At 40.9% G+C, this 26,191-nt stretch overlaps 1 protein-coding gene across 9 annotated transcripts in view; it reads right to left on the bottom strand.

Moving 5' to 3' along the window:
- TTLL5 (tubulin tyrosine ligase like 5) overlaps positions 1 to 26,191 on the bottom strand; it is a 313,608-nt gene that overhangs the window by 88,680 nt on the left and 198,737 nt on the right. For all 9 annotated transcript variants that reach the window (XM_018053946.1, XM_018053944.1, XM_018053943.1 and 6 more), the window contains one exon: positions 11,645 to 11,840. In XM_018053946.1, coding sequence (XP_017909435.1) covers positions 11,645 to 11,840 — 196 coding nt within the window. The remainder of the gene's footprint in view (positions 1 to 11,644; positions 11,841 to 26,191) is intronic.

Genomic DNA, 26,191 nt, shown 5'->3' on the forward strand with positions numbered 1-26,191 from the left:
TCTGGGCAAGAATACTGGAGTGGGTTGCCATTTCCTTCTCCAGGCAATATTCCCGACCCAAGGATTGAACCCGCATCTCTCGAGTCTCTGCATTGGCAGGTGAATTCTTTACCACTGAGCCACCTGGGAAGCCCCAGAGATATGTACATTTAAGGTTAAAAGTAATATACAATAGAAGATACGTCTGCATCTTCAGGTTCACTGAAGTCTTATTTGCAGTAGCTAAGATGTGGAAGCAGTCTAAATGCCTACAGACTGATGAATGGATAAATGTGTATACACGTGACAGAGTATCATTAAGCCTTAAAAACTAGAGAAATCCTGCCGTAAACTACAACAAGTGAACCTTCAGGATATTACCGTAAATGAAATAAACCAGTCGCTACAAAATAATACGACAAGATTTAAGTGATATGAGGAATCCAAAGTAATCACATTCACAGGAACACAAAGCAGAGTGGTGAACGTCAGCGGCTGGGCGGAGGGGGACACGGGGAGCTGCTCAGTGTGTGCAGGGTTTCAGTTATGCAAGATGAAAACGTTTAGTAATCCACTGTACAACCACATGCACACAGGTGAAAGCACTGCACAATCAACGAAGATCTCCGAGAGGGCAAATTTATGCTATGCGTTTTTTACCACAATGGAAAACAAAGTAATATATAGCGACAAGAGCAACACCTTTTTATTGAGCTTTTATCCCAGTCAGCATTGCTCTAAGCGCTTTACATGTTGTATCACAGAACGCTCCCAGCCATTTACGGCGGGTCCCATCATCACTTCCATCTACAGAAGAAGTCAGAGCACAAAAGGCTTCCACGGTCTGTCCATGATGGCAAGTCCCGGAAGGAGTCTTATTCCGTGGCCCCGCCACACTACACTGCCTTCCTCATTTAGGCCATGCTGACTCCCTTTTCACATCAGCTGCACTGAAGTTAAATCTATCTCCCTTCCAAAGCAAAATTAAAGCAAACCTAGCAATGTGTCCAGCTTTCACCAGATGCATTTAAAAGACAGAGATTTCACTTAATTTATTCCAAGAAAAAACGGTTGAAAAAAATTTGTGCAGAAGCAAATCTTTGTTACTTACTTGGAAAGTTAAAGTGTGCAAGAATATGTGTGTGCGCATGTATAATAAATAAAGGTAACCTCAAAAGATCACCAATGACCCCAGACTGAGAGTTCAATTGGTTAAAAAAATAATTCATAGCCTTACTTTCAATTGTCTCTTTTATATTTTATTTACTAGTAGTTTTAGGGAATTATTTCTATATCAGTGCCCTTGTTCTCCTAATAATGTGTTTGCCTCATATCTTCTGATGAGTAAATGAAATAATTAGACAAGGTAATCTCTATGTTCCTTTACAACTTTAAATTCAGTTTCTAAATAACTAACTTGCCTTTGTCTTCAAATGTATAGTTTATTTTATTTGGCTCAGAATATCACACGTTGACCTACTGTTTATCTTATATAAACTTTGCTGTCATAGAGCTATTAAGTTTTTTCCTGTGGTTGCATCCATCACAGATGGATGGGGTTCTTTGTGTTTAAAGATGAAGTCTTTCATCATTTCACACAAAGTTACTGCTGTGAGTCCCTCATATGCCCACAGAAAAACAGAAAAAAGCCAGAGGTCAGAGAGTGAGGGGAGGGAAGGGAACTGGCCACCAGGCAACTGTAGCAGAGCCCACATTTTAAGGGTATACGACAAACAAGGTCAATCCCAAGCAGCTGGTAGGTGAAGAGTTGTCTCTTAACATAACTACAGCCAAGTGGGGTTTTGAGTTTGATTCATTGTATTGACCTTTTCTATTTGTGCATATGGATGTATAGCAGCAGCAACAATAAAACTCGAATAAATGTATAAATGTATAAATGATAAATGTATAAAACAAGGAGAAAATGAAGTGTCACTTACTCATCGGGGAGGGAGGTAGACTGGAAAAGGGCTTTAGAACCCTCTGACCTGGCTTGTCTATTATAACTGCAATAAAGCTAGCTGTACAACCTTGTGTAAGTTACTTAAAGTTTTTGAGCATCAGTTTCCTCATTAGTGGAACGGAGATACTACTACACCTAGCATACAAAAGGCACTCACTATACACCTGTTTCCTTGCTCTCACCTTCCTCCTTCCAAGCAACAGCTTAGAAAACACTCTGGTAATAACCAAGGGGTTTCTATTACTAGTAGTAATGAATCAGCATAATGAACCGATGTCTATACTGTAACAGTGCATTAAGAATCAGATTTCTATGAAATCTATTGAGAAAGCAAGCATAATACTAACCACAAAAGTGATTAGTGATTAGATTAATCACAAAAGCAACATCTGTGGTATTCACATCTGCAGACACCTGCCGTGTTTCCTGATAGCCTTCTCAAAAATACCATCATAGAACACCTGGGGCGGATTCATGTTGATGTATAACAAAACCAGTACAATATTGTAATTAATCTCCAATTAAAATAAATAAATTTATATTAAAAAGAAATAAAATTTAAAAAATATAACCAATAACAAAAACAGGGTTAAAAGGACAAATTGATCACTGAAGAGATAATTCCTATGTTACTAATAACAACCCACACATTGAATCTTCAAACTCATAGAACATATTTCAGGATGCTGCAAGAACAATCCCACTACTGGGCATATACCCTGAGAAAACCATAACTCAAAAAGACACACATAGGCCTCAACGTTCACTGCAGCACTATTTACAAAAGGCAGGACATGGAAGCAACCTAGATGTCCATTGACATATGAATGGATAAACATGTGGTACATATATACAATGGGATACTACTCAGCCATAAAAAGGAACAAAATTGAGTCATGTGTAGTGATGTGGATGAATCTAGAGCGTTATCATACAGAGTGAAGTAAGTTAGAAATAGAAAAACAAATACAGTCTATTAATATATAAATATGAAATCTAGAAAGACGGTGCCAATGAGCCTGTATGCACGGCAGGAACAGAGACCCAGATGTTGAGAATGGGCTTGTGAAACAGTGGAGGAAGGACAGGGTGCGGCAAACTGACGCAGGAGCACTGACATATCCACCACCACATGCAAAGCAGCCAGCCAGTGGGGAGCTGCTGCGCAGTACAGGACCTCAGCCTGGGGCTTTGTGACGACTCAGAGGAGTGGGAGGGGGGGATGGGAGGGAGGCGCTAAACGTATACACATAGCTGATTCACACTGTTGTACAGCAGAACCCAACACAACCCTGTAAAGCAATTACACGGCAGTAAAAAACCAAAAAACTCAGTGGTCCCTGACATTGTTCCTAAATAATAAAAGTACAACGGAAGGTAGACTGTGGCCATTTCTAAGAGTTTTAAACCCTGAAACACCTTTTTAAGACATTTCTTTAATTAAGAATTCGAGGTAACTGGGGTAACACACACTTAGTAGACCTTTTCTTTTGCAACAGTGTATCTGCCTAGCAGGAGACTAGTTAAATTACCTGAGATTAAGTTTTCAAAATAGCTTTATGAGTGTCAATAAGTACCTGTTGAACACATGAACTGCAATTTAAAATGTAATAATACATCTGCATGCATGCGTGCTAAGTCGCTTCAGTCGTGTCTGACTCTTTGCGACCCTATGAACTGCAGCCCGCCAGGCTCTCTGTCCATGGGATTCTCCAGCAAGAGTCCTGCAGTGGGATGCCATGCCTTCCTGCAGGGGATCTTCCTGACCCAAGGCTCGAACCCCCATCTCTTAATGTCTCCTGCACTGGCAGGCGAGTTCTTTACCACTAGTGCCACCTGGGAAGTGCGATAATACATACAGCATGATAGCCAAGAGCTGGGATGCTGGAGGCTGACATGCCTGGATTCAAAAACCCCAGCTCCTCCATTTATTTGTCACTTCTGTGAGCCTGGGAAAGCCACATACGTGATGCTCTGTTTTTATAAGAGGGCAGTTGTGAAGATTCACTGCGATTATACAAATACCACTGCACATTTAATGCTTGGGCACATGGAAACATCCTGAGGAATATGGTCCTCACGAAAACCCACAGATACACATCATCGTCCCCACGTTAGAGATGAAGAAACCGAGGTTCAAGGAGGTTTAAACAGCTTGGCGCAGGTTATGGGCTCAGATTGAAACAGGAGTATCTGACTCCACAGCCTGTCCACAGTGCCTGTTTCTGAACACCTGAATACGGTTTTACGTGTATTATCACGTATTTTGAATGGAGTGTCATTATGGATGAAGAGGTTAGTTTGGGCAAAATCCGCTAAATCGAATGGCTCTAAGACAATCATAATCATAAACAAACTAGATGAGTTCCCAATAAAGGTCAGAAGGAAATATAAAATTGAACCAAAGATCCCCAAACCAAATGAAAACAACACAAAACAACACGGAGCAGCAGGAGGTTAGGAAGTTCAAATCAGCCTGCTCTAGGAACTTAAGCACCGGCCTGAGGTTGTGCCCAGACTACCCCTAATTCCCATGCCCAACCATCCTCCCAGATACTCTTGTTGGGAAGACATAGAAAGACTCCCCCTGCAGAGCTGGTCTGCTTGTTGGTTCTCCCTGGGTCAGCCTGAGGAGCTAGCATGTTATTGCTGACTGCCTGGAAAAGCCCGGGTGCCTGCCTCCCCCTCCCCCACAACTCAAACACACAGCAGCGAAGGCTGAAGTACTCATTGCTGAAGTTGGACAGGGGGAGGGTGGGCGGTGTGTATGCACAATTTTTCTAGACACATGCAATGAACTTTTAGGAGCAGAATAACAAGACTTGGCTGGGTTTATATGGGAACCCTTCCCACACCTGTGAAGCTGTGCTTATATACACACATGCCGTTAGCAAAAAGCTCATTACACATGGCACTCAAGATGTCTCATTACACACGGCACCCAAGATGTTGCTATCGTACTGAAAGACCCCTTCAAGTGAATGCTGAGCTGCGCCCCCCGCCCTGCTTGTCTCGGGACGTTAGTTTCTATTGGCTGAGCTGAGGTGAAATTGGGCATTTTAGGATGGGGAAGGAAGGCAGACAGAGTGCAAGAAGGAACTGAGGATGCAAGGTTTTCTCCTACCCTGAGTTACTTTGCAAAGTTAAAAACTGCATCTACTAAAAATTGAAGGGCTTTGGAAACCAGGGAAAAATTAAGGTGTAGTTAAAATCCTCTCTCTCCCCCTCTGTTGTTAAAAGAAATTTCAGCAGTTCTGTCTCGACCATCAAAATACCCTTAATTTTTCGGCTTTTGGGGCTTCTTTTTTTTTTTTCCAGACTGGAATAGGTAGAGGAGAGAGTGGGAGGGCCAGAGGATGGGGGTTGGGAGCAGAGCTTTAACAAAGAATCACTTTAACAGAAACTACTGAGTAATCGCTCTGCCCTGGGCCAAGAATAACATCAGCTCGATGTTGGCAATTAGAATCAGGTCAGTCGGGCCTCACAGCTGGTGCAGCCCTCCTTGCAGACCCCAGCAGGGAGGGCTACTCATGCTCATGTCGGCAGCAGTCACCGCTGCCCAAGAAGGTCCCCCTGCTCAGCTGACAGAGAAGTTTTTTTTTTTTTTTTTTTAATCCTTCTCCTTCAAGGGCAGGAAGCCAGTCTGAGAAGGAAGTGGGAAGCAATGAGGGAAACCAGAGAGAAGATACCCTGGGATACATCAACACACAGATTCATTGAACCACCCTTAGATGGCCAAGATCCCGCAACTTCCTCAGCTATCCTGGAACCCATTTTAAATGAATAAATACACCTTAAAGCACGTGAACAGTGCTTGGACCACCGTATGTGCTTATTAAGTGTTGGCCATTCTTACTAAAACAAAAAGGGAGGAATCTGTGCCGTTACTTATCTCTCGTCCCTCATAAAACTGGAATCCTGGGAGCAGTGGTTGCTGGGCAAAATGTACCCTGATAAGAGGAATGAACAGGAAGTTTTCAAGTTTGGAAAACTTATTCGTAAGGAAGCTGTGGTAGATGAAGTGAAAAAGATGGAAACAAAGTTCCTTTAAAAAAAAAAAAAACTGCCTGAAGTTTTATAAGTTTTATAAGTTTTGTTAAACACTAAGTTTAACAAAACCAGCCTCCCTTCCAAAAGACACAGGAGAAACAATGAAAAGGAGATACTTCTAATTTCTAGCTCAGTGGTTCTCAGAAGAAAAGTCTTAGCATCATCTGGGAACTTAGAAATGGAAATTATTGACACCCATCCCAAACCTTGGACTATAAAGAAAAATGAACACTGAAGAATTGATGCTTTTGAACTGTGATGTTGGAGAAGACTCTTGAGAGTCCGTTGGGCTGCAAGGAGATCCAACCAGCGCATCCTAAAGGAGATCAGTCCTGGGTGTTCACTGGTGGGACTGATGCTGAAGCTGAAACTCCAATACTTTGGCCACCTGATGTAAAGAGCTGACTTCTTTGAGAAGACCCTGATGCTGGGAAAGATTGAGGGCAGGAGGATAAGGGGATGACAGAGGATGAGATGGTTGGATGGATGGCATCACCGACTCAATGGACATGGTTTGGGTGGACTCCGGGAGTTGGTGATGGACAGGGAGGCCTGGCGTGCTGCAGTCCATGGGGTCACAAAGAGTTGGACATGACTGAGCGACTGAACTGAACTGATCCCAAACCTACTGAATCAGAAATGGTGTCAGAGAAGCAACTGATGTTTTAACAGACCCTTCAAGGGCTTCTGGTGCTCAAAACCAAGGGTTTGCAAACCAGGGCTTGCAGGCCAAACCCAGCCTGCCATGTTTTTCATTTTTAAAATAATTTTATTTATTTATTTATTCTATTTTTGGCTGTGCTAGGTCTTTGCTGCTGCACACGAGCTACCCCCCAGTTGTGCTGTGCAGGCTTCCTGTGGTGGCTTCTCTTGCTGTGGAGCAGGGCTCTAGAGCACACAGGCTTTAGCAGTTGTGGCACGTGACCTCAGTCGTTGTGACTCCTGGGCTCCGGAACACAGGTTCAACAGTGTGGTGCATGGGCTTAGTTGGTTTTGCAGCATGAGCCATCTTCCCGGGTCAGAGGTGGAACCTGTGTCTCCTGCACTGGCAGATGGAGTCTTTACCACTGAGCTACCAGGGAAATCCCCTGCCATCTGTTTTTGTAAAGAAAGTTTTATTGGAAAACAGCCATACTCATTCATTTACATGGTCTATGGCTATTTTCCTTGGTAGAGCTGAGTAGTTACCACAGACCCTATGTACAGCTTGCAAGGCCTAAAATATTTACTTTATGGCCATTTACAGGAAAAGCTTGCTGACCTCTGCTCTGATTTAGAACCGTGTTTTTATACACTGCTCATAGTTTCAATGTTATCTTGTTTTGATCATGTTCTCTATCAAATGACTGGATCATACCTATTTCCTTGTACCTCTGGCCCTGGAAGCCTCTGCCAATGGCTCCAGGTGACTTTCCTCTCCCAGGTCCATATTAGGACCAGTCTTTTGTATGAGTGATTCAGTAACACAGCAACTTCTAGACTTATGATTGAAATTTTAGACAGAGGTGAGGATCAAGGCTTACACTGCATCAATGGTTAGAGATGTGCATTTCCAAACTCATATCCTGAATCACTTTTCCTTCCTGAGAGCTTCAAAAAGCTACATGCAAAAAGGATAGACAACTTCCTTTGAATGCAATGCAAGAAAGGCTGCATGATTTTTCCAACAGCATTTTCAGGAGATCACTATGAAAGATACCGTCCACGTGTAATAGTAGACTAGAAGACAATATAGTCTGCATGTGTATTAGTCGCTCTGTCAGGACTAACTCTTTGAGACGCCATGGACTGTAGCCTGCCAGGCTGCTGTGTCCATGGAATTCTCCAGGCCAGAATACTGGAGTGGGTTGCCATTCCCTTCTCCAGGGGATCTTCCTTACCCAGGGATTGAACCTGCACTGGAGGCAGATTCTTTACTGTCTGAGCCACCAAGGAAGCCCCACAATACAGTATAAGGTCCCGTTTAATGTCCTATTCCATAAACATATTTCTCTTGTGAATGAATACTAGGTAAGTCAGATTTCCATTCTATCCACTGCTCTCAAACAGGAGCAGGAAATGGCAGCCCACTCCAGTGTTCTTGCCTGAAGAATCCCAGGGACGGAGGAACCTGGTGGGCTGCCGTCTATCGGGTCGCACGCACAGAGGCAGACACGACTGAAGTGACTTAGCAGCAGCAGCAGCAGCAGCAGCAGCTCTCCAACAGGCAATTAACCAAACTGTTACTTATATCAATGGCTGTCTACACTTTAGCAACTTGAATCCAAAGCATAAGTTCATCAGAGAAATCATCTCTATCTAAGGGGGTTAACCCAAAGGCAGACATATAGGACACACAGAGAAGGCAAACCATGTTTCAGGCAATCATTTGGCTGTAATTTATAAAGGTCAGGTCCAGTATAATCACAAGCTGAGCTAAAAGTAGAGGCTTAAAAATCTAACAGGGCTTTGCTCTTTCTGTGGAGTATTTCTTAAAATCCTCTGAAATAAATTGCTCTAAGTTACTAAATATTCTTCATGTTAGAACATGAAGAATAACTTAATAACTTATTTGTTATTCTAGTAGTTATAAACTCTTCAAGCTAATAGAATGTAGTTTCTTTCACTCTCTCCCACAGTCCCAAACTTCACCCCTACTCATTTTTACCTAAATCAACTGTGGATTAGAAGAACAGGGGGAAAAAATAAAATGATGTTATAAACATATATAAAATTATGATAAATGAGGTTCTGTTCCCTCTCCAGGAGACACGAGATTAACTCCCTTCTTGGGAGTTCTGACTTCTCCCTAAAACAGGTATTCTGACAGATTCTAAAAAACATATTTTCCATATACTTCATAGTTCAGTGAAACTAGGTCAGTATAATCCTCAGTGAAAAAAAAAGAAAATCCACACAAGAATAGCAGTACTCTGAGTTTTCAAAGGAATGTGAGTTGCTGGAAGCTAATCAAAAGAATGAGAGGGACTTAGCAAAGAAGCAGTTTCTAAAAGTGAAAATCAGCAAAACTGTCTTTTCCCTCAGAACTCTCAGTGCTCTGCAATCACCTTTTTTTTAAATCACCCACCATTTCAGGGTATGGGAGCATTAAAAGGGACCAACTGTCTAGATTCTACTCAAACAAGGGAAATACGGCTATGTATATTTCCACTATCCAGCATCTGATTAAGCTGGCATTCTAGAGTAATCCAAACTGCATGGGGTTCAGAAGTTTTAAAAGTTTTAAGAAATTTACACAGATTAAAAAAAAAAAAACAACACAGCTAAGACATACGGTGGGAAAAAATAAAAATGGAGGTGTTGCTAAGAGCATTCTCTAAAATGAAGCCAGGAGGCCACTGAGGAAGTGTGGCTTCTGCACATCTCAGCAGGAACGGAATTTGAACCTCAACTGCTCCTTGTCTTAACACAGGCATCCAGAACATCTGCCCAGTGTTCCAGAAACTCAAGATGCTTAGGGGACCCTTATCCTCTAAGATAACTTGTGACAGTCTATTTATTTATTGGTCTTTTACCCTAAAATGACTCATAACCACCTATCCTTTAAGGACAAACATTTCCTTCCGTGTGTCAGGGTTGCACAGAACAACTCTAACCCTGTGGCTTTGGCCTTGAGCCCCTGACTCTTTCTCTTCCTGGGAATAATCTTTTGGTATTACCCAAATCTGTCTCCTGAACTGGAATTCTTAAGACCCTGAATAAAGCTCTAGGGAATTCCCTGGGTGGGTGGGTGGGCAGGGGGCAGTCCAGTGATTGAGACTCCCTGCTTTCACTGCCATCTCTGATCAGGGAACTAAGATCCCCAACAAGCCAGGCAGTGCGGCCAAAATGAAAAAAAAAAAAAAAAAGGTTCAAAAACTGGCCTACATGTCTCTGCTATCCCAAATATTATTTTTATTTATTAATTTTGGCTGTAGTGGGTCCTCGTCGCATCACACAGGCTTCTTTTGTTTCGCTGACTAGGCTCTCCAGTTGCGGTGCTCAGGCTTAGTTGCTCCACAGGAGGTAGGATCTTAGTTCCCTGACTAGGGATCAAATCCACATCCCCGACAATGGAAAGTGGATTTTTCACCACTGGACAACCACAGAAATCCTCCACAAAGACTGCTTAAATAAAGAAATTTCTTCGTGACAGAGGGTAGTGGGATGATGGTGTATTCCAGCTTTACAGATAAGAAGTCAGAATTTTTCTCCAGTAAAAAAAGACTTCACAAATGCCCGAACTTATGATTTCTTGATTACAAAGAATCAACATAATATATGGGCTTCCCTGGTGGCTCAGACAGCAAAGCATCCACTTGCAATGTGGGAGACCTGGGTTCGATTCCTGGGTTGCAAAGATCCCCTGGAGGAGGGCATGGCAACCCACTCCAGTATTCTTGCCCGGAGAATCCCCACGGACAGAGGAGCCTGGTGGGCTACACAGCAAAGAGCTGGACATGACTGAGTGACTAAACACAATATAATATACAGATTATATTACCACAGATAAAGATTTTCAAGTGATGAATGATACTGAAAAAAATAAAAATTCCTATGGACCTGGATGGTAGTTGAAAAGACAATAGAGAGCATAATGATAATTGCTTTATTAGAAGAAAAAAAAAAAAAACAACTTTGGGAATGTTACCTTTGAGTGAATACTAATTTTGCACAAATCAGTGCACACTACATACTACATTTTTATAAGAGCAAATGACAAGAGATTAAGCCAATATATTTCTTCACACAAATATGAGGGAAGCTCACAGAACCAGTATGGATTCATCCAAGCAGAACATGAAAAGCATGGTGAAGAAAAGCGAAAGTCACTCAGTCGTATCCGACTCTTGAATTCTTTAGGCCAGAATACTACAGTGGGTAGCTATTCTCTTATCTTCCCAGCAGATCTTCCCGACCCACAGATTGAACCAGGGTCTCCTGCATTGTAGGCACACTCTTTACCAGCTGAGCCACAAGGGATGCCCATGATACTAGGGAAAAACATGGTAACTGATTCTAATGATAATCCCAAATCATCAAGAAAAATTTAAGTCTTCAAGACCTGATTTTTTATTTTTGTGAAGTCATCCTTTCTCTGTGAACTTCCCTTGTGGCTCAGACAGTAAAGCATCTGTCTGCAATGCAGGAGACCTGGGTTCAATCCCTGGGTCGGGAAGATCCCTTGGAGAAGCAAATGGCAACCCACTCCAGTACTCTTGCCTGGAAAATCCTGTGGATGGCGGAGCCTGGTAGGCTACAGTCCATGGGGTCTCAAAGAGTCAGACACAACTGAGCAACTTCCAAAAAAATTATTTTAAAACGCTGGCTTTTAGGTATCTGGGAATTAGAACCTTTGAGAAATCACTGAATAAGATCAGGCAACAGAAAGGGTAAATATTACAAAAGAGATTTTTGTGCTGAAACTCTGAAATGAAAGAAAGGATGTTAAAACTGGTTCAGCATCACCTTTCAACAAAGCCAATGGATGGCTTCAGAACATTACTTCCCTGTTTGTAGACTTCCCCATGAACCAACCATTCAAGCCACGGTGGCACTGGTAAACTTTTGAGAGACTACTTCCACACTTCTCATGAAAGAAAAAAAATTTTTTTTTGTTTAAACCAACAGAAGGAAGATACTAGCACATGGAAAAGCCTTATTTTTACTTACCTGATGCCGAGCTCGACTCTGGTCCAGAAGCTGCCGGGACTGAAGTTTTTGCTGTTCTAGTTGTTGCAGGGCAAAATGGAGTTGGTAGCTGCCTGCGGTGGGGTGGTACTTGTGCTGGGGGGCCACCCCTGTAGCCTTGCTATATGCGTTGTTCTCTACCTCTCCCTCCCAGGCAAAGCCACCTGTCTGGAGGCTCCTGAAGAGAAAAGAAAGCAGATTTCTTAGAACGGTTATGTGCACAATGAAGGCAAGGAGAGAAACATCTCTGTTATTTTTCCTTGATAGAACTGAACATAGTCTGGAATTACAAATCTGATTTACCTACTAAACCGCAGCCCCATGAAGACAAAGGTGGGTGGCTCTGCTTTCCATACTATTCGCAGTGCTTGTCCTAAGCCTTGGCATGGACTGTTAAATAATTTAAATAGCCATTTTCACTCCTCTTTAAAATGGCAATCCACTCCAGTACTCTTGCCTGGAAAATTCCATGGACAGAGGAGCTTTGTAGACTACAGTCCGTGGGGTCGCAAAGAGTCGGACACGACTGAGTGACTTCACTTCTAATGCCCAAAAGGACCCCCCAAGCGGAGCCTTGAAAGCTTCAAATGCAGGAGGGCAAGTTAAGGCGACAACAGAAGCACAATCATACTAACAGTGACTTCAAAAGCATACGGGTGAATGATACGAGATTCTTGGTTTTCCTTAGCCACCTATTGTGAAGTATCTGCTAATATCTCATATCATGGGACAGCATAACTGGTGTGAGAAGATACATTTTTTTCTTATTCTGAATTCATCTCCTCTGGGTTCCCGGCCATGTTGACATTTAGCTTGCGCACATTTAAGACATTATTGCTAGCTGAAATAAGCCGGCCAGAAACGGACAAATATGCATGATCTGTCATACAACAGTCAAACTCATGCAGACACAAAGTTGAACAGTGGTTGTCTGGGGGTGGGGAGACAGGGATGGGGAAGATATTGTTTAATGCACATTGTTTTAGCTTGGGATGATGACAAAGCTTTGGAGGTGGATGGCAGTGATGGTTGCACAACGCTGTGAAAAAGTGAAAGTGTAAAAGTGTTAGTCGCTCAGTCGTGTCTGACTCTGCTACCCCATGGATTGTAGTCTGCCAGTCTCCTCCGTCCATGGCGTTCTCCAGGCCAGGATACTGGAGTGGGTTGCCATTTCCTTCTCCAGGGGATCTTCTCGACCCAGGGAGCGAAACTGGGTCTCCTGCACTGCAGGCGGACTCTTTACCTGAGCCACCAGGGAAGCACGATATTGCAAATGTACTAAAGGAACTGTACACTTAAAAGTAGCAAATTTTATCACATGTATTATTTTATCACAGTTGTTTGTTTTTTTTAAGGTCTCTATTTATTCTTAGGACAATCTTATTTGTAAATCCTTCCATCTCCTTAACACTTTTGGATATTCAACTCTGAACCTTCTTTAACTACCTAGTATTTTTTTTTCCTTTTCCTTTTAGAATTATAGTGACCAGAAAATTGTACACAGAAGAAACATGAAGAGCCTCATGGTGAACTACCTTATCCCAAAACCTTGGTGAATGGGGCTTAGAGAAATAAACTAGTGCCTAATTCAAGAAACCTATTCATAGTGATTTAGATCATCATGTTATTCTTTCCTTTGTAAATATCCTTTGGTGTTAACGGTCATTCCAGTGGCAGAGATGCAACATCACTGTGGTGACTTGACGCAGACCTTCCTGAGTCCTGACCTACCGGCCGCCCGGGTATTAATAGTCTGGGTCTTGGTGACCCCAAAAGAGCCGGGGGGGGGGTGTGGGGAGCAAAGTGGGTTGTCTGCAGAGGCCAGAAGCCCACACTCCTCTCTTGCCGGGGACCTCCTCTCTCACAGCGTGGTCATTCCAGGTCTCTACTTTGGTTTCCCTGCCCCTCTCAAAGACACTCCAGACAGCTTGTTAAGGGAAAGTCCGTGTAGTGCACTCTGAAGTCCACAGATGGAAGGTTTTCTACTCGAGTAACCTCACCTCTGATAGGTCACATCCCTTGCACACTTCCTCCCACAGTTTGGCTCCCACAGTGCAGTTGCACAATTACACACTTTCAGCTAATCTTCCTGGAGAACAGCACCAGAAAGCTCAGAGCTTACTTATTATTAGCTTTCTTTTTTTTTTTTTAACATTTGATCTTCCTGATCCCTCCTCAATTACCTCAAGGTACCAGTTGCTAGATACAATCTCTCCCAGGGAGCTTCTGGAGATGTGGAGAAATGTGGGGACCAATGATGGTGCGTAAATAAAAACTCCAGTATATGGATAAAATGTTAATGTTATTCACAAAGCAAAGTGTTGAGTGGGAGTCAAACAGGAGTTCCAGAGTTCAGAAGGGAGGGGCCAGAGGAAACGACTATCTCTCTTCTCGATAGTAAGAGAAGAGAAAAGCTTACCAACCAAGATACAACAAATAGCGAAGGGAACTGAGGGAGCTCTGAGTGGAAGGGCAGGCAATGGAGCAAGGCATCCAGGTACAATGAAAAACAGGAGCAAGCCAATCCAATGAACACAGGGGAAGAGACATGATACTGCAGGAACTGCCTGCTGAACAACTCTGAGATCTCCATGCCAATTAAGGCAGGAATTTGAATGTAGAATGAGATTATCACTTAAGATAACTGGACCAAAGGTCAGACAATTCATCAACTGTGATTCTGCTTCCATTCCTGGTCTGCTGGTTACAGAAGGTTCTAGCCACAAGAAGCAGTCCAGACTCAGGGATTCAATACTAAAGGTATATAACGATACAGTGTGTATTTCAGAATTCAGCTTATGGGCTAGCTAAATTGGTTTTATTTTCTAAAAAATGTTTTACGGTCTTCTCTGGTGGTCCAGTGGCTAAGACTCCGTGCTCCCAAAGTAGCGGCCCAGGGTTCAATCTCTGGTCAGGGAACTAGATCCCACATGCCACAGCTAAGAGTTGGCATGCCACAATTAAGATTCTATACATCACATGAAGATCGAAGATCCTTCATGCCGAAACTAAGACCTGGTGCAGCCAGATAAATAAACAGATAATAAAATATTAAGAAAAATCAGTAACAGCTGGTTATGCCTGGAACCAGTGCTGTTACTATTATAAAACTGCTTTAATAACAAATATTCCTAGCAGACACTGACTTTAATGTCTTCTTGTAACCAGAGAGTCTTATTAGGAGATGACCAGGGACAGAGTCTCAGGTGTATGGACATGAAGCAAGGGTCTGTCCTTGTATATGGGGCAGGACAGTAGGTAAGAGAAGATCACATGAGGGCCTTTGCATAAGAGAAGGCTTATCCATCCGAATGCACACACATTGGACAGGCTGCAACAAGATTAACTTTTTTTTTTTTGGATGGAAAAGGATGAATTTAATTCACCTTTTTATTCTTTTTCTTTCTTTTTTTTTTTACTTTATTTTACTTTACAATACTGTATTGGTTTTGCCATACATTGACATGAATCCACCATGGGTGTACATGCGTTCCCAAACATGAACCCCCCTCCCACCTCCCTCCCCATAACATCTCTCTGGGTCATCACCGTGCACCAGCCCCAAGCATGCTGTATCCTGCGTCTGACATAGACTGGCGATTCGATTCTTACATGATAGTATACATGTTACAATGCCATTCTCCCAAATCATCCCACCCTCTCCCTCTCTCTCTGAGTCCAAAAGTCCATTATACACATCTGTGTTTTTTTTGCTGTCTTGCATACAGGGTCGTCATTGCCATCTTTCTAAATTCAATATATATGCATTAGTATGCTGTATTGGTGTTTTTTTTTCTGGCTTACTTCACTCTGTATAATCGGCTCCAGTTTCATCCATCTCATCAGAACTGATTCAAATGTATTCTTTTTAACGGCTGAGTAATACTCCATTGTGTATATGTACCACAGCTTTCTTATCCATTCATCTGCTGATGGACATCTAGGTTGTTTCCATGTCCTGGCTATTATAAACAGTGCTGCGATGAACATTGGGGTACATGTGTCTCTTTCAATTCTGGTTTCCTCGGTGTGTATGCCCAGCAGTGGGATTGCTGGGTCATAAGGTAGTTCTATTTGCAATTTTTTAAGGAATCTCCACACTGTTCTCCAAAGTGGCTGTACTAGTTTGCATTCCCACCAACAGTGTAGGAGGGTTCCCTTTTCTCCACACCCTCTCCAGCATTTATTGCTTGCAGATTTTTGGATCGCAGCCATTCTGACTGGTGTGAAGTGGTACCTCATTGTGGTTTTGATTTGCATTTCTCTAATAATGAGTGATGTTGAGCATCTTTTCATGTGTTTATTAGCCATCTGTATGTCTTCTTTGGAGAAATGTCTATTTAGTTCTTTGGCCCATTTTTTGATTGGGTCGTTTATTTTTCTGGAATTGAGCTGCATAAGTTGCTTGTATATTTTTGAGATTATAGTTGTTTGTCAGTTGCTTCATTTGCTATTATTTTCTCCCATTCAGAAGGCTGTCTTTTCACTTTGCTTATATTTTCCTTTGTTGTGCAGAAGCTTTTAATTTTAATTAGATCCCATTTCTTTATTTTTGCTTTTATTTCCAGTATTCTGGGAGGTGGATCATAGAGGATCCTGCTGTGATTTATGTCGGAGAGTGTTTTGCCTATATTCTCCTCTAGGAGTTTTATAGTTTCTGGTCTTACATTTAGATCTTTAATCCATTTTGAGTTTATTTTGGTGTATGGTGTTAGAAAGTGATCTAGTTTCATTCTTTTACAAGTGGTTGACCAGTTTTCCCAGCACCACTTGTTAAAGAGATTGTCTTTACTCCACTGTATATTCTTGCCTCCTTTGTCAAAGATAAGGTGTCCATATGTGTGTGGATTTATCTCTGGGCTTTCTATTTTGTTCCATTGATCTGTATTTCTGTCTTTGTGCCAGTACCATACTGTCTTGATGACTGTGGCTTTGTAGTAGAGCCTGAAGTCAGGCAAGTTGATTCCTCCAGTTCCATTCTTCTTTCTCAAGATTGCTTTGGCTATTCAAGGTTTTTTGTATTTCCATACAAATCTTGAAATTATTTGTTCTAGTTCTGTGAAAAATATGGCTGGTAGCTTAATAGGGATTGTGTTGAATTTGTAAATTGCTTTGGGTAGTATACTCATTTTCACTATATTGATTCTTCCGATCCATGAACATGGTATATTTCTTCATCTATTAGTGTCCTCTTTAATTTCTTTCACCAGTGTTTTATAGTTTTCTATGTATAGGTCTTTAGTTTCTTTAGGTAGATATATTCCTAAGTATTTTATTCTTTTCGTTGCAATGGTGAATGGAATTGTTTCCTTAACTTCTTTTCCTACTTTCTCATTATTAGTGTATAGGAATGCAAGGGATTTCTATGTGTTGATTTTATATCCCGCAACTTTACTATATTCATTGATTAGCTCTAGTAATTTTCTGGTGGAGTCTTTAGGGTTTTCTATGTAGAGGATCATGTCATCTGCAAACAGTGAAAGTTTTACTTCTTCTTTTCCAATTAGGATTCCTTTTATTTCTTTTTCTGCTCTGATTGCTGTGGCCAAAACTTCCAAAACTATGTTGAATAGTAGCGGTGAAAGTGGGCACCCTTGTCTTGTTCCTGACTTTAGGGGAAATGCTTTCAATTTTTCACCATTGAGGTTAATGTTTGCTGTGGGTTTGTCATATATAGCTTTTATTATGTTGAGGTATGTTCCTTCTATTCCTGCTTTCTTTTAAAGTGAAGGTTGTTTTTAATCTTATCAATAACAAAAGCACAGTCTCCAGCTCACAAAGAGAAGTTTCTTCAGGAAGTAGAGGTTTTTAGCAAAGAGGAAGGAATTTGTACAGTGCAGCAGTAGATCCGTGCACGAGTGCTTAGCGGCGTAAGGCAGTGTGGTAAGGGCCATGAGAAACCTGCTTGCTTTGAATTCCAGTGGGTGTTACTCAGACCTCGGTGTCTCACGGTCAAAGCCCAAGACTTCGGGGTTTGCAATATGCATGTTCTGTCATCGCTGACATGGAGGATGCCAGCTACACTGTCACTCGGATTTGCCCTAAGTGAGATTATATATCTACATAGTCCTTCCATGGCAGCTACGAGTTGCTCAAACACATTTCCTACTTCCATCAAAATTTTGAAATTCCGTTATTCTCTATAAAGTTCAGCTTTTATGTTATTCTTTGCTCAATACTAAAATATTATATACATTCCCTATAAATAACTTCCTTATACTTTTATGTTATTTATAGAGTAGGATAAACAGAGTTAAAAGAGTTAGCTGTGAGAATGCTCTGTTGAATATTCGATTCGAATCAGAGATTCAGAGTGAACTGTGCTGTATTTTGCTGTGACTTCCTACGTAGCTAACAGCCAACAATACCGCAGGTTTGTCTAAACTGTTCTGTTTTACTAGCCTAGTCATTTAGAAGGTTGTCTTTCTTCCTTTCTTTAATATACTGTAGCATGGCAGGACTAAATGTTTTTCACCATCACTGCCCTTCCTGCACCGTGTCCCACCCCTCCAACTTCGGGCCAAAAGGGCTGTATCTTTCCCACTGGTTTAATATCTGTTTCATCAAATGGATGCTGGTTGTCAGGAACTCGGAGGAAACTGGTAAAATACACAAGTCTTTAGCAAAGCAAAATCTCCTGAGCAGGCTGTTGCCCTCTTCATAAAGATATGCCTTCAGTGTCACAATTTCCCAAGAATAATATGATGTCTCAAAAGAGTATATAGGGTAGCGATGAACTGGAGGAACCCAACAGTTGTACAAACAGTGTGATTCCGCAGTCCATTTCCCCAGTTCCTTCCAACCCATCCAAGCAAAACCTGAGCAACCATGTACAAGGACGCCTCTGCCCTCTTGAGGGTGTTGGCAAGTGTGTTTTCATCTGTCCTGAGAATGGGGGTGTGGGATTACTGACATTTAATAGGTAGAGGTGCTAAATGCCCAAAACTATCAGGAAGAGTCAGCCCTGTGCTGGGAAACTATGCCACTGATGCTTCTAATGAGAAACAATGTAAAGACTGAAGGAGGTGCTTTTTGGAAAGAATCTTACTATTTCTTCACAAGAAAGAGTATCTACCCACTTCCATGACACTATACCCACTACCGACAGTGGAATGTCTACCTATGGAATGTACAGATATTCAAGAACAGCAGAGGCTCCATTCTCTTTGCCTATAAATTTTTAATCTCAAACAAAGTAGTCGTGACACACAATAAGTGCTGGAAAGGTGCTGCAAATGCCAAAAATCCTACGAATGAGGGAAGAGCTCCCAAAAGCTGTCCAAAGCAGTGCGGGCCAGGGACTTCCCTAGTGGTCCAGTGACTAAGACTCTGCACTCCCAATGCTGGGGGCCCAGGTTCAATCCTTGATCGGGGAAATAGATCCCACATGCTGCAACTAAGAGTTCACATGCTCCAACTAAAGATCCTATGTGTCGCAACTAAGACTGGTGCTGCCAAACAAGTGAATATATTAAAATGAATAATTAGAAAACAAAGCCGTGCTGGACAGGATAAGGATGCTACATGATCAGAGAGGCATTACAAATAGTGCTGGGGAACCCCCTTGGCCATGGGGGTTATTTTCAAGGGCAAAATTGGTGTGATTCTGCATGGAATGTTGTGTGTTCCATTCCTGATCCTTCCCAGGGCGGCTGAGGTTGGGTCATATTCACAAAGATCAAATGGATAAGAAGAGAACAGACAGGGCACACTACTCCAGCTTTTATTACATTCAGCTTCTCTATGCTTTATTATTCTTAAACTTTCATCTGTAAAATAGGGATATGATAATAGTACCTATCAACATTTCATAGGCTTATCATGCAGATTAAAGAGCTAACACAAGTGAAAGTATAGGCACATAGGAAGAGTTACAAAAATATATCACCATCATAACTACTACCATTATAATTATTCTTCTCCCTCCTAAACAATTCCATTTCCCTGCTGCCCTATAGTTCTTTGAAGTATTATAGTATATAGAAACATAGATTTGATCATTTTCCACCAGAGGATTCTGTGTTACAAAGTTAGCACCATCTAGTTATGAATATTCATTGTGAGGTCAAAAGTAGTCCAAGTTATTAATACTAAAAAGGAAAGCCTTGATGTACAGTGAATCCAAAGGGTTATTATAATTGTATTGCAATTCCTTATGTTGAGGACTGAGACAAGTTACTTGGGGAGGGCTGGATCCATCATCTCCTCTTCAATCCACTAAACAGTGAAGGTGGGAGACTTGCCTGGTGGTCCAGTGGCTAGGACTGCATGCTCCTGATGCAGCGGGCCTGGGTTCAATCCCTCGTCAGGGAACTGGATCCCACATGCTACAAAACTAAAACCCGGTGCAGCCCATAAAGAAATAAAAATACTTAAAAAAAAAAATAGTGAAGGGAGCACCTATATAATCTACCCTGTCAGGCAGTCAGTTTTTTGCTCAAACCTACTTTTCGATCCTACATCAAAGCCAAACATCTCAGAGACTGGACGTGTGATCTATAAGCACCCATAAGTCTACCTTCCTCCACTCTTCACTGGTGATCTCAAACAGAGGACTTTCTGTTTATACTGCCTGTTTCTGACCTAACATTCTCCCCAGTTTTCTAACATCGTTTCCACCCCTATAAATATAATGGCTTCCTTTTTCTATTCTAGACAGTGGTCAAGGGAGAGCAAGAGTTAACTGGAGAGGCCTCTAGGGCTCCTTAAAACTCCCCACGGGGAGTCCTACCCTCCACTTTCAGAAATAATGAAATAGCTCTCTATTTTATTATAGCTCCTACATTCAGGATATATCTTGGATATAACCTCTCTTGAAAATAAACAAAAGGTAAAAAAAAAACAGAAAACATTTTAAAGTTTCTGATGGACTTCTGCTTCTGAGCAAATAGAAAGTCACTTATACCTTAACAAAAATAATAAGCTGAATACACTGCCAAATTATACTTATTTCAAAACCAACAGAATGTTGAGGAACAAAATGCTAAATGAATATAACCACAGGAAGTGACAAGCTCTTTGATTTTAGCCAGGATGGTCCCTGGGACAAGGAGGAATGGAAAGTGTCAAAGATGGGGCCTAAGGCTCTACCAGCTCTATTTCTGACAAGTTTGTAACGCCTGCAGGTGGCATGTTATTTTAGAAGCCCTAGCCACAGAATGAGTCTGTACCCACCCATCAACTCTTCCATCAACTTCATGGGGACACAGAAGGCTTGGCAGGGGTGGCGGTGTGTGCAAGGACTGATTAAAGTCCCTTTCAGAGAAATGATGGATATTATACTTTGACCTTGACCAAAACTCAAAAAGTAGTATTGTCTAAAAGTTAGTAATGTAAAATCCGAGACCAAATCAATGAGCTTTTCATACTCTGTTGATCTATCTAGCATTTTGAATGGATTTTTTACCCATACAAGATTTTTGTAATATACAGCATTAATCTTTAGAAATACTGGTTCACTGAGCTATGCAGACCTTCCAAATGTAGACATATTTCATTACACAATATTAAAAAACTGTATCTGTTAGTATCTATCACTCCAATCTCACCAAAAAAGTTTTTAAGTATTAGGAAAGTGTCATATTCATAGTGGTCAATATCAGTTTTTCAGAATTCTTTGCACAAAAAGATCTTACTGGTGATCCCCATTCTGCCCCCCAAACCAGCCAGAGGTGAAACAAATCTAAAGTTACAACAAAGTCCAGACCCAGCTTAATTATCAAATTAGCTAACCCCTTCTTCCTCTGCCTCCTTTCCATACACTGGAAACCTAAGAAAAAGATGAGCATATTTTTTTTGGGGGGGTGAGGCGTAAATATTATTTACTTACACCTATGGTTTTACCTAAAATGTCCAGCATACAACTAACAATTATAAAAGGCATGTAGAAGCAAGAAAACATGACCCGTGAGAGGAAAGTCAGTAGAAGGACGCAGAGAGCTGGTACAGATGCTGGAGGTAGCAGACGTGGACGCCAAAGTAACAGTTATAAACACACAAGAGTACTGGGCAAAAGATGGGCAACACCTATGAACAGATGGAGGATTTCAATAGAGAGATGAAATCTATCAAACAAAGAACTGAACAAGAATCCTAGAAATGAAAAAAATATGAAATCAGAGATGAGGAGTGCATTTGGAACGCTTAACAGCAGACTGGACACAGTAGAATATCTAATGTGTACAAAATTGAAATCCCAGTAGTTGAGGATGGAAGATGGGACAGGAGAAATATTTAGAGATTAGGGCTGGGAATTTCCAAAACTGATGGTAGACATTAACCTACAGACCTAAGAAGTTAAAAAAACCCCCAAGCAGCACACGTACAAAGAAGCCCATACCCAGGCAGATCATAGTCAAATGGCTGAAACAAATCTTAAAAGCAGCCAAGGTGGCGAGGTGCTTGGTGGTAGTAGTATTTTTACATATAAGGGAACAACAATGCAAATGAGTTGATGATTTATTAAAAAATGACAGCCAGAAATGTTATCTTTAAAGTGCTGAAAGGGAAACAAAAACTACAAAGTGCCAACCTAGACTTAAACATTTATATAACACCTTCAATCAATTCAATCTACTTGATAACTATGGAAAACTATACCCAATAACTTTAGAATGTGTGTTCAAGCACATGTGGAACATACAGAAGACAGTCTAAATGCTGGGTCATAAACAAACCTGAATAAAAATCAAAATCACACAAAGTATACTCTAACCAGAATGTGTTAAATTAAGAATCAGAATTAAAGATTTTAAAATTTAAAAAAAATAAAAAAATTAAAAAAAAAAAAGAATCAATTAGCAAAAAGATATCTAGAAAATTCCCAAATATTTGGAAATTAAATAGCATACTTTAAATAACCTATAGATCAAAGAAGAAATCACAAGAGAAACTAGAAAATGTATCGAACTGAACAGTAATGAAAACACAACCAAACAAAATTTGAATTGCAGTGAAGAGTCCTTAGATAGAAACATATAGCATTAATACTATACTGATTTTACACATTGATGTGTAATGCAAAATCAATGTCCTAAGCCGCCACTTTAAGAAGCTAGAAAAATAAAGCAAGTTAAACACAAAGTAAAAGAATAAAAAATAAAATAATAAGAGAAGCAGCTAATAAAGTAATTAAACAAGGAAGCCATTAGACTGAGGTGGCATTAATGCCTTGGCAGTCAACGTAAGCAAACCAAAACCCACCCCGGAGTCAACGCACTGACATTTGAGAAAATGCATTTAAGAACAACCAATCACAAACAGCCAAGCAGTCTTTTCCAAGTAAGGCAACCACTTAAGCTATAGCCAAATAATTTGCTTACTCTGTTAAAGAGTCTGCTCTGTTAAAAAAAAAAAAAAGCTTTCCCATTAGTCTCTGCCAGTGGAGCACTCCAAACCAATTTCAATTTGAGTGAAAGTATGTTAGTAGCTCAGTCGTGTCTGACTCTTCGCGACCCCATGGACTGCAGCCCGCCAGGCTCCTCTGTCCATGAGGTTCTCCAGGCAAGAGTACTGGAGTGGGCTGCCATGCCTTTCTCCAGGGCATCTTCCCAACCCAGAGATCAAATCGAGGTCTCCTGCATTCTAGGCAGATTCTTCACCATCTGAGCCACCAGGGAAGTCCACTTAGTTTGGTGCTACCCAATTAAATTCTATGTTTGTTCAAATGAACTCTTTGAAAATTTATTAATAACGTACTTCAGTTAACCTTTTAATACAATGAAATAGAAAATGGGTAAATAGGAAATACCAACAAAATCAAAAGATGCCTATATGAAAAGAATTGAAAATTGATATTCAAGCAAAGTAATCATAAGGGAAAAATACATACATTATTAATATCAGGAATGAAGAAGGGGAACATCATAGAGAGAATATAGATATCAAAATATAAGACGATATTATGAACAACTCTGTCAAATATTCAACAACTTGAGATAAACTGAAAAAATCCTTGGAAAGAAATCCTTTTTGAAAGGGACATGATGAGAGAAAATCTAAATATATAAATTTGCCTTGTAGTCAAAAACCTTAACAAAGAAAACTTCAAGTCCAGATGGATTCAATGAATTCTATCAAACATTTAAAGAAGAAATAATTTCAGTCTTTCACAAAATCTTTCAGTGAAGACAAGGGAAACCTTTCCAACACATTTTATGATGTTAACCTCTCTCTGATACAAAAAAAAAACTTGACAAAAACATGAAAAGAAAATTAGAGACCTATACACCTGAACACACACACACAAAATTTTAATAAACTATTAGCAATTATAATCAATCTATCTGTCTCATATATAGGATATATATTATGATCAAGTAGTATTTATCACAAGAGTGATTTAAGGTTAAAAAAATCAATCATAATTTATCACATTAAGAAAACAAAGAAGAAAAATCATATGGGAAGATGTCAAAATGCACCGGACAAAATTTATTTACGTCTATTCATGACAGAAATGTTCCATAAACTAGGAACAGAAAGAAAGTTGCTCAATCTAATAAAGGATGTTTATGAAAAACCTATGGCTAACATGAGACTTGATGGTGAAGCACTGAACATTTTTTCTCCAAGATCAGGAATAAAGGAAAAACGTTTGTTCTCAAAATTAGAATATAAGACCCAGTCAGTGTCATAAGAAAAAATAAAAATGCCATTATTTATAGATATATTTCCTTACACTGAAAACTCTACAACTTTTAATAAAAACACTGCACTGGAAAAAATAATAAATGGAGCAAAGCAGCAGAAATTAAGGTCCATTCAGTTCAGTCGCTCAGTTTTGTGACCCCATGAACCGCAGCACACCAGGCCTCCCTGTCCATCACCAACTCCCGAAGTCCACCCAAACCCATGTCCATTGAGTCGGTGATGCCATCCAGCCATCTCATCCTCTGTCTTCTCCTTCTCCTCCTGCCCTCAATCTTTCCCAGCATCAGTGTCTTTTCAAATGAGTCAACTCTTCGCATCAAGTGGCCAAAGTATTGGAGTTTCAGCTTGAAAATCAGTCCTTCCAATGAACACCCAAGACTGATCTCCTTTAGGATGGACTGGCTAGATCTCCTTGCAGTCCAAGGGACTCGCAAAGTCTTCTCCATCACCACAGTTCAAAAGCATCAATTCTTTGGCATTCAGCTTTCTTTATAGTCTAACTATATATATATAAGGTCCATTAACAAAATACAAAATGGTGGTGCTGCTGCTTAGCCGCTTCAGTCGTGTCTGACTCTGTGCGACCCCATAGACGGCAGCCCACCAGGCTCCCCCGTCCCTGGATTCTCCAGGCAAGAACACTGGAGTGGGTTGCCATTTCCTTCTCCAATGCATGAAAGTGAAAAGTGAAAGTGAAGTCACTCAGTCGTGTCCGACTCTGTGCGACCCCATGGACTGCAGCCCACCAGGCTCCCCCGTCCCTGGATTCTCCAGGCAAGAACACTGGAGTGGGTTGCCATTTCCTTCTCCAATGCATGAAAGTGAAAAGTGAAAGTGAAGTCACTCAGTCGTGTCCGACTCTGTGCGACCCCATGGACGGCAGCCCACCAGGCTCCCCCGTCCCTGGATTCTCCAGGCAAGAACACTGGAGTGGGTTGCCATTTCCTTCTCCAATGCGTGAAAGTGAAGTCGCTCAGTCGTGTCCGACTCTTTGCGACCCCATGGACTGCAGCCCACCAGCCTCCTCCATCCATAGGATTTTCCAGGCAAGAGTACTGGAGTGGGTGCCATCGCCTTCTCTGATTTTTATATGCTAGTCATACACAATTGAAATTTCAGTGTAATTATTACTTGAAAATGAAACTTTAAAAAGCAATATAATTTACAAATTCATAAAAATATACCAAATATCTCAAAATAAAGATACTGGAAAATATATAAGGTACATACATTGATTTTTATGAACATTAATGAGAAATCTTACATAAAACCTAAGTAAATATAAAGATATCCCATATTCTTGACTGATTGGAAGATTCAACATTGCTAGTATGTTTATTCTGGATTACAGACATTAGTTTTTCTCAGTTCACAATTTCCATCTAGAAATTTGTCTTGAAATTTTCTTTTATTCATTAAAGCCTACTTTTCTTTATACCCTTGTTCATAGTTATAATGGCCATTTTAAAATCTTTGTCTGTTAAGTCTGTCATTGGAGGCTTCTAAGGACTGGGGTTGGAAAGAGTTGGACACAACTGAGAATGCACGCATACAAAGAAAGAAAAGGGAATCACTTAAGACCAGGACTGATTCATGAAAAAATCAGTCATGCTAGACTAACCTCAACATTCAAGAAACTAAGACCATGGCATCTGGTCCCATTACTACAAGGTGAAGAGATGGGGAAACAATGCAAACAGGGACAGACTTTATTTTCTTGTGCTCCCAAATCACTGCAGATGGTGACTGCAGCCATGAAATCAAAAGATGCTTGCTCCTTGGAAGAAAAGCTACGACCAACCTAGACAGCATATTAAAAAGCAGAGACATTACTTTGCCGACAAAGGTCCCTGTAGTCAAAGGTATGGTTTTTCCAGT

The sequence above is a fragment of the Capra hircus genome, chromosome 10, assembly GCF_001704415.2.
Source record: "Capra hircus breed San Clemente chromosome 10, ASM170441v1, whole genome shotgun sequence".
Taxonomy (NCBI): Eukaryota; Metazoa; Chordata; class Mammalia; order Artiodactyla; family Bovidae; genus Capra; species Capra hircus.